The 13,496-nt window shown below is 35.8% G+C and overlaps 1 protein-coding gene across 2 annotated transcripts in view; it reads right to left on the minus strand.

The window, feature by feature from the left end:
• Nucleotides 1–13,496, minus strand: part of DCUN1D4 (defective in cullin neddylation 1 domain containing 4) — a gene marked incomplete at both ends in the record, with an annotated part of 37,135 nt that overhangs the window by 3,807 nt on the left and 19,832 nt on the right. For both annotated transcript variants that reach the window (XM_081999031.1, XM_081999030.1), the window contains 4 exons: nt 911–1,019; nt 1,923–2,014; nt 3,639–3,709; nt 6,132–6,223. In XM_081999031.1, the coding sequence (XP_081855157.1) occupies nt 911–1,019; nt 1,923–2,014; nt 3,639–3,709; nt 6,132–6,223 (364 nt within the window). The remainder of the gene's footprint in view (nt 1–910; nt 1,020–1,922; nt 2,015–3,638; nt 3,710–6,131; nt 6,224–13,496) is intronic.

The raw sequence follows: 13,496 nt of genomic DNA on the forward strand, positions 1-13,496 counted from the left end.
TGAATTTCTGCAGGCTGACATGCAGAAAGCACTTATGTACCACAAATCTGAGTTACTTATGACAAACTTAACTATCAGAATTGCTATCAGTTCAATTTCTTCTTATTTTTCTCACGGTAACTTTTTTTCCTGCAAATTTCCTTGGTGCTTTTGGTTCTCCTGCACTGAAATCTGAGCTGCAGTTTTGCCTGTGATCATTTTATGTTACATTAGCAAGACGGATGGCCAAATTTTATGTCAAAATGTTAATTCAGAATATTAAAGTTCTTTTATTGCTCCCTTTAAGTAGGAATAGTCTTATGCATATTATGGGTTCCAATACCTGGCACAATTTTAATCAATACATATTCTATAGGACGAAGACTGATTTCAGGATATTGTGTAATAAATACTAGGAACGTCATTAATGACCTTCCAATAGTCTTCTGAAACAGTGTTTATATTATATCATATCCAGCTTTTATCACATTAGTTATTTTTGCCACCTGCAGACATGCCTGAAGTGCCTTCCTGTGTTAAATATTCAAAAATATTTAACAATACACAAAAATGCAAACAGTAAGAAGAAAAAAAAAACAGGGTAATTATAAAGCCAGTGGAAGTGGCAAAGCTCCAATACGCAACACAATAGGGCCTAAATTATTTCCTTGAAGTCACAAAATAGTTTGAAGCAGAGAGGTAACAAAACATGTCAAAACACTAACCCACTGAACATCAAGCATCCTATTTACTTTTCTTTTCCAGTTCTGGCATTTTGCATACACTTTTTTAGAACACAAACAGTTCCATTTGTTAGAAGCAATCTTCAGTGGTATCTTAAGAGAAACATACTTAGAAGTATACAGTCTTTCAACTATTACTTACGAAAGTAAAGTTTTAATTTCAGATGCTAGTCTTCCACAGTACTTACCCGTGCAAAGTCAAATGCATATCTATAAATAAGTTTAAAATTGGTAGGCTCATTTAATAAAGATCTCAAGTAATCCAGAGAATTTCTCAATTTTTCTGTAGTATCACATCTACAAGGAAAGCACAAAGTGAATTCAGAGTCTGCATTCTTATACAGATGTCTGCTGTTTTAGAAAAAAATCTCTAACGTGTATCCCCATCAGTCTGTTCAAAATACATCACTCTGTACAAAGACATGTTTATGAGTTTGCATAAAATGCCTTGATCAAACCCACAGTGTGAAACAGATTTAGATAAAATAGCAAAGTCTTACACTGGTATTCTGATAAAAATTTTTTTGGCTTTGTAGAAAATGCACTCTCCAACAGATTAAATTATGCAAGAGCTTGCCAACACATGGGAAACAACCAGCAAACCACAGCAGTGAAACAATACTTCTATAGTTTTGCTGCAACTATAGAACTTCCTACACAGTTTTAGTGATTCTGTTCTGGAAGGTAGGTCAAAACACAGTTCTTTCTCCAACTCTCTATGAAACATATGATTATTCAACTACAGTTATGTTAATTATGCCATGAAGATAAGCTCTCAAATGGAGAAAGCAGATCTTGGAAAGAACAGGACACTGCAGAGTCACAGAAAGGGTTTGTGTTATTTAGCATTTTAAACTACACATGCTTTAACAACATACCAATATCTAATAGACAGGTCCATACAGTGACAAAGATGCCCTTGGGAACAGAAACAATGTCAAACCTCATGTCACTTCTGTTTTCTTCAGACTGCAGACATTTTAATCCTACTGGATTTAAATGTGCAGCTGTCAGGTTTCAAGTTGTCTAAGTGGCCATATCACCAACAATAGGATCAAAAATGTATGGCTTCCACTCCACAGTAGAGCTCTCTGCTCTAGGTGATATGAGTCAAAACAAAGTGTATTTTTTTTTTCTAAAAAAAAAAAAAAAAAAAAGGGTTTACTATAACATACTTAGGAGGTTTTTCAAAGTACTTACTGTAGTGATGTCATTCCTTTTAACCATTCCTGTAATGTAAAGTAGCCCATGTTTTGTGCATCCAACTTCCATGCTAGTACAAGCATAACCACCTGTTTTAAAGTGAAAAAAAAATGGAAGACTGAAAAGAATTAACAAAAAGATCCACACCTTTTTCAAATTACTGTTTAGTAGGCTACAAATGCTTTACTCACCTAAATGTGATGTTCAGATCTTTGCTACACTATTTCAGAAGTTAAAAAACCTCAATGACAAACCTGCACATACCCCAAACAGAGAAGGTAACAGTGCAAAGATACAGAGTGAGTATCCACACAAGTTACCAGTAGCCACCTTAATTCAAGGGAGCACGCACAGTCATCTTAGTGAGCAGTGCAGTGACAAAGATGAGCTGGTGCTACAGCTATAGAAAAGGTTTCCCAAAACAACTACAAAATTTAAGTACCAATTTGATGACAAGTTACATTTGACATTTGTTAAATTCTCACCTAGATGAACATCAGTTGCAATCCGTGAGCTCTGTGAAATCCAATTATTCTAAAGCTAATAATGATCCCACCTGAATCCAGCTACCCCAGGTTACCTCAGCCTATCTAATTTTGCAGGTCTGAACATGCAGTACAATTCAAGTAGATGTTAAGTAAAGCTCGGTGAACTAACATTAACATGCATCAGAACAGAGGCTGATACATAAATACTTCAGTTTTGTCCAAAAAGAAACAGAGTCCTTTTCACATCTCACACAGAAGACTAAAGCAACAAAGAATTTAGATGAAGTGATACCATGAGATTACCATCTTATTCAGGAACTTAAGAAACCACTTTTGATATATACATGGAAAAATGTGCAGGACATCTGACCCTGCAGACTAGAAGGAAAAAAAAAAAAATCAAGTCTTTTAAATTTGCAACTTAGCCATTACCTAGCTAATGTTAGTGCAGCTCTATATGGTTTTTAATGCAAAATGAGAATACCTACTTATATACCCAAATGTCTGCATAAATCTCAAGCGTTTATTATACTAATAAACTCCAAAATTAGCAAATTATATCTTTTATTTCCAGTAAATCTTTCAAAACCATAATTCTCATGTTGCTTAGTCAGAGATGATGCTTTATGAATCCTGCAAGAGGCGGGACTTGCATATACATTTAATAAGGAAAAATTAGGCACTAGAAAAAAGCCTGCAAAAGGCACAATTATTCCTTTTTAAAATTTTATTTACTTCTATATATACATATATATAAAATATATGTCATTATATATTCCTTATTTGTGTTTTGAAATGGCATAATAGGAGTGCTAATATTGCTCATGATATCTGAAATTTTCTCTCCTAGAAAAGCCAAAGAAAAACATTACTATGTTTTTTTTTTACTACTAATGTAGTTGCTACATTAAATCTCCAGTGTTATTTCATTGTTTCAGAAAAGACAATCATCAGCTTCTATTTTATTTAGGGGGGCGGGAGGGGAAGTGAAAGAGAATAGGTGGCTGCAAAGACAAATTGAGTTTTTACAGGTTGACAGTTTGCGGTTTAAAATAAAAGCACGTTGTTTCCAAATGTGTATATAAACCTCCCTGGCTTATATTTCCCTAATCTTTTTTAAAAACTCCCAAGAATTTTTTAATTCTTGATGAAAAACAAGAGATACAAGACTGGCACATGTACATTATAACACATTAGGCATCTTTGGAATGGACTTTGAACTTACATTTTCTGGTTCAACTCCAATGTCTTCACAAAATTTCTCCATACCTTCTGGCCCTACAATGTCATCAGTGCCTGCAAACAAAATGCATTTTACTTATCTCTGACAATTAAAACAGTCTGACCTTTACAGCACAAAACAAATGCAATCACACAGTACCACCTGAACTTCCACACAGTTTGTTTTTGTTTGTTCTGACATGCAATCAGTATTTCCACACTTACTATTAGACCTGGATACACTTAAATCTTTATCTCACCTTTGGAAACAGAGACAGAAAAACTGTAAAACAACTTATCATTCCTGACAATATCCTTTATTCTACCCATTTCCTGATATAATCTTGGAAGCATAAATTAGTAAGATCTTTAAGAATGTACTTAAGACTAGCAGAACATCCAAGCAATATTACCATGGTTAAATGAGTGGATGATGGTTAGTGAAACTAATTTCTTGGCTTGAATCTCTACTGTTATCATAAAATAAAATCACATAAAAATGTGATGCATAGCTATACAGGGAACAGGATGTTATCATTCCCAGAATCTCCTTATTGTCTCACATACTATCTGTATCTAATGTTATCTACAAAAGAGAGCCTAAAACAAAAATCCTATGCTCCTGTTTATTCATATCGCTATACCATGGCCACACATGGCCACAATGTGAATTTTAGTAACTGCAGGGGGAAGGAAGAGATTAATTACAGCTATTTCTTTGCTGACTTAAAGGAAAGAAAGATTCAAAACATAGATGCTATTAAAACGCACTATTATTAAAACATGCTGTTAAATCAAGATGTTTGTAACTTCTACAATACTCTATAGGCATTAAGAATTGTACTGTGCAATTCTATCTTTTTAAGTACATTTTAAGTATTTGGACTATTTTGTTAGAATTATTTTACTCATGTTTAAAAGGGCTCATTTGGGGGAAAAAAAAAAACATTAGAGGCTAAAATGCCTACTTTCATCCAATATAAAGACCACATGTGCAAGAAAAAGAGGTTTTGTAATGGGAAGATCAGTCTATGTTTTATTATTAGGTGACCTATTATTATAGAAATAACAAGGTTTAATTATATCTTTTCCCATCTTCCCATGACATCCTCTCACAGTTCTGAGTGTACACAACAGTCTTTAAAAAGACTCATTCTGTAATGTAAAGGCATACTAGGAAAAAAAACAAATGCAGTGTCAACTGTCTGCATATATAAAGGAGAAGACTTATGAAGCAAGAACACAAAAGAGACTATTCTTTGAATTCATTTTTTAGAATGTTACTCAATACTGTAAGCAGAACCATACTCTCCACTTTTCTCTGTCTTATCTTGGTGTATGCATCCAATGGAAAGCCAAAAGTTCTTTCATATACAGCCTTCCTTTCATCCCTTCTTTCCACATAAGTCTTGGCAAAAATGAGTTATCCCTGTTGCTAGAGTAAAAAAATAAATCAAGCGGGTCAGAAAGGCCGAGAATCTAACAGGTTAGATTTGGTTTGAATTTCTCTGAATCTCCTCTCACAGACTGCCACAGACAAGTGAGATCTCAAAGTATTTAATTTCATTTATATGATTTTATTAGAAGAAAAAAAATATTTTATGACACCAAATTAAGTCACTCTATTATGCGTAAGAAGCAAACAAAATAGAACCACCTGTGAGCAGCGTTATCCAAGACAGCATCATAAATCTGCAAGATGACCTTATTTTCTTTGTCAATCACCTACTTAATTTCCTTTTGGTCTTTACAGTCATGAATAATTTTTCCCCATCCTTCAAGTTCTGCCCTTCAGAAAACCACGTGTAAAAAAAAATGAATACAACAACCAACTTCAATATTAAGGATTATCTTTTATGACCACAGATCCTGATTAACAATCCTAGAAGTAATGCCTGAAGAAAGTTCCCATACACAAGGGCAAGAATAAATAATACTAGCTACCCTCCCTATACCTTCTGATGGAAAACTACATAAAGACTAGTATAGGATATTTGAATTTTTTCACTTCTTTGCTTGAAACCATAAGAACCAGGTTCATCATGAACAAAACTAATGTTACTACCTCCCCCAAGTTTTCTGCTGTGGTTTTTTTGTTGTTGTTTTTGTTGTTTGTTTTTTTTTTAAAGACACACTTCTCCTGAAGCATAATTCTGTACTATTCAGCACTAACATGGCAAATGACAGAACTTTTAAAGACAGAGAGGTAACAATATTTTGGACAGAAGTATAGCTTTAACTATAGGCTTGAATCTTAAAGTATACATGTTCCAAAATATTTTAAATTACACACCTTCTGTATTCTTTTTATGGAATAGACACAAAGACAAAATTGTCCCTTGTCAACTTCACTCTACACAGAACATAAGAAAAGCTCCTTTAAAACTTCTACAAAAAAGCCTCTATATTTAGTCTTGGAAAAGCTCAGTTAATGCAATTTTTATATTCCAATGCAGATTAAATTGTTATTAGGAGGAAATTTGCATTTCACCCTTACCTGCATATTCATAGAACCACTCTAAGCATCTCTTACTTGAAAAGACTTCTTCCTCTGCTTTTATTCTAGTCGAATCATATTTTCTATACATACTTTAAAAAAGAGAAACAAGTAATTAATTCATCAATTTTTAAAAGCAATCTTTTAGTCAACAGACACTATAAGCAGCAACATTTTTCTTTTTGTGAAACAGTTTACCCAACATTCTGTCCTCATACCCAGTCATTTGGGACACTGTTTAACAGAGTAAGAATCACTGAACCTAAATACTATTTTTGCTCAGTCTGTCATGCTTCAACTGATTCATAATCCATACCCATGTACATGAACCTTCCTTACAACAAATACAGACCAGTTCAAACTCAACCCCAAACTGCTTTGTGTAAGTTCAAGACAGAGTTATGCACACCATTGGCTACCACAATCAACTGACGGGCTGCAACTTGGCTGTGGGTCTAAACCCAGAGTAATTCCATGTCACACTCAACACAGGTCCTACCTGTAGGTGCGCACATACTTCATGCACTTTGAATTACTAACTAAGGAGACTGGCACATATGCTTTTTGCCTCCTCAAAAAATCCTATAAAAGGTATAAAGGCCAAAATAGACATGACTCACACTTATATTATTCTAAAGCCAGTAAGTTGGTAACACAAAAGAACCACGGACAACAGGTTACAGGTCCTCGCTGACAATAACTCAAGGAACATCATTCATCATGGGGTGAATAGTTATCTGAAAAGCTTGATCCATAGCACCCCTTTCCCCCAGAGATGACCGGCAAGGTAACGCTCTCCTTCGACAAGAAGCATAAGGAATTTTAACTACATTCAGGAAACAACACTGAAGTATCAGTCTCCTGAATTTCATAGCTGAAACACCTAAAGCACAGAAGTTGATGAGTTACTCCACCCTGTTTAAATTTTTCTGAAACAGAGACAGTATCATTTGTGCCTGTTAGAGGGAAGAGACTCAGCAGTCCAGGTAGTTCTTCACTGCTGCATACACATTCTCTGATACATTTCCACTACTCTGCAGTAGCTTGGGCTCATAAAGGCTGAAAAGAGCCGAGCAACAAATGGCTTAGACTAGACAAGGTAGCCAAGAATGGCTCTGTAAGTGTTCCAAGCACGCAGCCCTTCCTCTACAGTGTCAAACCCTGCTGGGGGAGGACAACAGAGTGGCTAATTGGTTCAAGGAGAATTTTGAAACAATTTGATGAAATTAATTTGGAGTTGATTTCTTCACCATTTTGTCGTTCTAGAAAGACATGTAAAAAATGTCTATACTTATGATCTTAGAGTACACTGATCCCACTGTCTTCTACCTAGCTTGGCTATCAGCGATGAGGAACCGTAGCTGGAAGTTAATGGCACACAGATCATTCTGATAGTAATGCAAAGAACTATTTTATGTTTATTGTCATAGCTGCTTTAAAGCAACTAACCATTAGAAAAGTAGTACTAGTCAGAGCAAAATGATAAATTGCTAATTGAATGACAAATACAAATGAGGCTCTTAAATTTCAACATAGAGAGAAAAATTAACACTGTACTGAAACACAGTGACCTGCAACAAACTGAAATACCGCAGAAAAATGCCAGCCTTTTGGCTCAAACACATATATTCATCTACACACAATTTGTGAGTGTTTTTTTTATTTTGAAAACACTTTTTCCTATTTGAATTATCTACTTTCTACAAGCTTCACTGCAATTGCAAAGGAACAGGCTGACAGCACTGCCCAGTAAGTAAACAATTAAGCCAGAAAGTGTTAAGTCAGATTTGGAACAATATTTTTTTTTAAAAAAACAGGTCTGATAACATTCTCATACTTGCAGAATGAACTGTGATTATGAAAGACCTATCCAATATTTTTTAGGCTGTTCTGAATACAGCAGAATCAAAAAAAAATGTCTTGAGAAAAGAAAGGAGGCATTCTGCCACTTTGGCAAATATCTAATTATTCAGTATCCCCTTTTTTGCAGCAAACAAACGTGACAAACACCAACTGGAATACCAAGCTGAAAACTGACTGTAGCAGGAGCTAGTCAACATCTTTGTTCTATTCTACCCTATTTATTCAAGAAGTCTGTAAGAGCACTGCTGGGACCTAGGACATGCAAAGCTCATGTTGTTCCCAAAGACATTCATCACAAGACTCAGTAACTCATAAACACATTGGCTGTCAGTACGTGAACAGTGGATTTGGGAAGGAACCCTCAAGAAACTAATTTATTGACAGAGCTCTAGATCATCCAGGTATTTCAGAAAAAGGATTCCTGCATCTACAAGTGGCAGAGCTAAATACTGTAGCCTGAACCGAGACACCAGTGACAGCAGTACGTGTAAAAGGAATGGTGACCAAGAACAGAAAAAAGCAGCCCTTTTTACACATTCACTGCATGTAAGCATAGCAAGTTTTCATATGACTGATATGGGATGAAAGCAATTTGTTGTGTTTAAGGCTAAGGTTTAGGAACTGCAGGAAACAACAACATTCATTAGTAAGTACATGTGCCCAACATACGGTCAAGTAACTCCCAAGAAAAATGCTCTGGCCTCAAACTTAATCATTGTTCAAAAAACTCAGTATCTGACCACTGGATTTTGATTTTTGAGAAACCAGAACTGACTACAGATCTTCCAACCTGTGTCAGTAAGAGAAATTACTCAAATTCAGAAAATAAAATCAGAAAGGCTGTAATCTTGAGCTATCCCAGTCTCTGCTACAAGCTAATTAGCCAGATATCCGTTAAAAGTGCAGGTGACACCGGATCACATTTGTAATGAAAACAGCCTATGCACGGCCAGAAGTATAAAACCATGCAACAAAAATGGCTGAATGAATTTCAGATGCCTTCTCTCAACCTAAAGGAACTAATAGCAGGTCACATATTCTGCAAGACAAGGATCACTTGAAAAGGAGTATGACAGAAACAAGTTACACCAATGCAGACCCATTATTAGTGATCTCTCATGTATAAAGGTGAAGCCTGTTCTCTCCCTGCTTACTCCAAATACCAAATGAGTTTCTCCTCCAAGTCCAGCCAAAGCAGCTAGTTTTATTATCAAGAGACTCCTAATCCCTGAAGTGCTTGGTGAAGCGAGATGAGCAGGGAGATAAAAGCAAGTAAGTAGACAAGTATCTGAGATTACAGTCTAGGACAACTCAGTTCAATTATCACAGCAAGCCTAACCTGGCAGCACAGGGAAAAGGTGATTCCAAAGCCTGTGTCCTCTGAACTACCATTAATCCAGGTCTGATTGTCTCAAGAACCATATGTGCGGAGGAGGAAAAACACAAACTGCCAGAGACATCTGGCATCCATTTTGTATCTTAGAATATTTCTCGTATCCTCGGAATTTTTCTGTACATACTTAAAGATGACGTGCCTCGTCTTTGTGCTAATGCTATGTGCTGCTTTGTGCTTCTATGTTCGTCTTTGTGCTTCTTGCTATGTAGACAAATAAAAACTGCCAGAGTGCACAGGGCAGATACTTGAATACTTTGGGAGCACCAAACATCTAATGAACAGCTCAGAGCTTCCTCAAGATGACCAGCACCAGTACCTTCAAATACATGCACAACCATTACGCTGACCGTGTTACAGTTTGGGAATTTCCTTATGCATTGATGGTCTGTAAAAGAAACCTGCAGTTTCAGTCACACACCAGAAGTGAAGGTACATACTGCTCAGAGTCTGGAGGAGAAAAAAAAAAAAGGGGGGGGGGGAAGAGTAAAAACCCCACAGACACCTTCCATGAAGGATGGGCCCGTAAGTATACCTGGTACTTTTGTTACCAGAATTTGTACCACTGTCAGAGAATGCTGCCACTGGAACAACATTGCTAAAGGGTGTTTTCTCCATCATCAGATCTAGAAAAGTGCGTGCAGAACTTTTTCCCAGAGTGCCTGCTATACCTACCACTACTGGACAACGGCAAACTCTGAGACTTTGCGTTTAGAATTACCCTTCCATTTTTGAACCCTGACATGCTACCTATCAGGAACAGCAAGGAAAAAAAAAGTTACCTATGGGCAAAGAGTTTTCTTTTTTATTGTCTCTTTCTAACAGCCATTTTGCCAACTTGAGAGAGGAAAGAATGTGGGACAGGGCAGGGGAAAAAGCAACATGAGATTAACCTGTTTAAATTTTATGAAAGTGTATCAACTACTTAACTACATTTAAATGAAGTTATTTTCTTAGAAATGCTTGCATCTCCATCGTGACCTAACAGCTGACTCATAGCATCCATTTTTAAACTTATCTTTGAAATATTCTGATGAGCTAGGGAATTGTAATATCCCTGCAATAAAGACGAGACAATGTAGTTTGTAATTGGAAGTGCTATAGGTAGATGTAAACAAACTAATTAAAAAAGCCTGAGTGTCTAGGCCTTTCATGTTTCGTTGCATACACGATCATCCATATCTTTCCAGTTTATTTTCCTCTGTTTATAACTGATTTGGTGGGAAAGCAAAAGCATGAAAATTCCATCCAGTTATTATGGTGTGACTAGGCAAGTCATCATAAAAGTACACGGTCACTGCCAGCAAAAAGAACAAGGTCATGGTACTTCTCGTCAATCTGCTGCAGTCTACAAAGTTGGGTATCTACCCCTGCTCTGAGCCAACTTCAACTGTTGTGGAATTTGTTAGAGCTCCACCTACCACTGCAGCAATTCTGGGCTGTGTGGCTCCAGAATATTCACACTGAGATCAGTGAAAGCATGGAGTTTAGGTCACACAAAATGTTCTCTTGATTGTAGAAGCTGGTAATAGCTCATGTAAGGGGGGGAAAAAAAAAAGGAAAAAATTAAAAAGGGTACGGTTTATTATGGTAAGTCCAAAGTTAACCCCTCATGAAGATTTACTGCCTGCTCATTTCACATGGTCAGTGTTTGCTGAATGAAAACATTAAGAAATTTACCAACTTAGCTTTGTTTCTATACAACCACAACTTACCCAAAATGTTTACCTAATTTTGTTTGAGCTTTGAACTGAGTAATTAATTGCTTTCAGATTATTTATATTTTGAAAGATGCAAACATTCGATTGAAGAACATGCTCCCTACTGCTACAATTAATTCTAATTAATTAATTTAAAATTTTGGCTGAGAATTTTCATCAGTGCAGTACAATGAAAGTATTTTTTATAAAACCTTACCTATTCATTCACAACTATGATTTTAGCAATAGTTTCATAAATACTGTAGTAGAAACAAGTTGGGGGGGAGCAGGGCAGAGAGATATTTTATGATTTGCAAGGCATGACAAAGACTGCCTAAAGCAACCCTCAGGACAAATTTACTTGACTTCTAAGTTTTATGAATGAATATGTCTTATCTCTCCCTATTTAGAGACTTACAATTATCTCTAAACTTTTAAATTCATGTTTTGAACTTCATCAGGCTTACTTAAGGAGCAGTATGTATAACAGCACACATACTGATCATCACGTGTCCAGTTAAAGTTTCTTCAGAACTATTACATGAAGTTCACTGAAAAGGTGTAGAAGCAGGGAAAATTATACTTGTGCGTACTTGAAAATCTCTGCTTCAAGGAATAAGGTCTAGACATATATGACAGTTGGTAACACAGACTGTCTGCATGGGGCAGGACCAAACCAGTTAGTAAACAAGAAGAGAGCACAAAAACTATCAATACTAAAGGTTTTGAAAACTTCCAATGTTAGTACACTCCCATTTATTTTCCCCTGTTAATAACAGTGTGTTGACTGTGTTTTCAAAACTTACATTTTTCCATGATAGAGTATGTAGCTTTTGACTCCATAAAGAAAAATCTATTTTTCATGTTAACAGGCCCTTATGTGGTCCACACATATATCCAGGATAAATTAGACTCTAGATCTAATTGCTTGAAAACATAATGTTCAGGGAAGCAGATAAATATTCCTAGTTTTTATCCTTGTAAGGTCCAAATATTCCTTACGGTAAGATTTTTTTTTGCCCTCAGCATGACTCTGGAATTAGGAGGAGAATTATTTTTTTAAATGAGACTATCACAAAGAAGATAAGATATTACATTATACAGCTTATTCTTCCCTAAGGAAATAGCCAATATTTGGCTAGAGATTGTGTAAAAGATACACAGCATTAGATAATTGATATATATAACAAATAACACAGTGAGAACTATATTCTTACCTAGCAAGTATCTTTACGTAAATCTTGCTTTACCTTTCCTAAGGCCCTTAACACAGTGATAGAACAGCAATACAGAAAATGTTATTTTTAACTCAGATTTGAGAATACCCTGTACTGTGACAGTTCTAAGTACAATAAAGTCAAGACTGTGATACTGAGAGGAAAATACAAACTAAGTCTTCAAGTCATTATGTTCTCATGTGTGCTAAACTGATTACTTCCAATAGCTATTCTTTAAGATAGGATAAATCTTGCTGTGATCCAGAAATTAATACACCAAGTTCTTTTCATTATATATCAGCTGGTATAAAAATTCCCTCCCACTGAAACACTGCATTCATGGTTCAAGGTGACATCATGAACATTAATTAACAGAATTCAAGCTCTTCTTATATAAGGGCGGAATGCTAAAGAACATGTTTGGAATCTTTTTTTCCATAAGCAGTCTATGCATGAGATCAGCACTTCCAAATAACTTTACTGACAACTAGTTTTGTTCCTGAGAATGTTTTTCCTCAGAGGCCAGTGTCATTATTCCACTAATCCATCCGAGATGAGGCCTGTATCCCTAACAGCCTGTAACTGAGGGTGAAGGCTATTACAGGCTCCCTGGTATCAGACATGTTTGAGTTTAAGAGTCTTTAGAAATCTTCTCTTTCAGCACAGAGCCCTGACGAAATAAACTTTCTGGAAAGAATATATATATCAAAAATACTACTATCATAGGTAAAGATATTATAGGAACACACCACAAATAGTGAAGACTGAAAATATCACCCAACAAAACTATCCACATTAAGTATTAAAAAAATCCTAATATTTCCTTTGTATGGACAAACCAAGAGGCATCATCAACATTTGGTTTCATTTGGTTTTTCATTTGGTATTTGGTGATAACACCATTAATGACTACACTCCTGTGATCATCTTCAGACTACTACCTAACATTTTTGCAGTGAAAGCAAACAGGATACTCGCAATTACTGAATTTATTTGTTAATGTCACCCCTGTAAGTTTGCCACTGTAACTGAGAAACATACAAAACTTACATCATTCCATAAGCATTTAAAGTGGCAAATCATCTCTGTTAGGAAATACAGCCTCTTCTGGAAAGCACACATTGTATTTTTTCATTGAAAGTAGACACTCGAGAGCAGACACTACCTTTTTTGCTTAAAACAGAATCCACAC

This window comes from Phaethon aethereus (genome assembly GCF_964289735.1).
Source record: "Phaethon aethereus genome assembly, chromosome: 4".
Lineage (NCBI taxonomy): Eukaryota > Metazoa > Chordata > Aves > Phaethontiformes > Phaethontidae > Phaethon > Phaethon aethereus.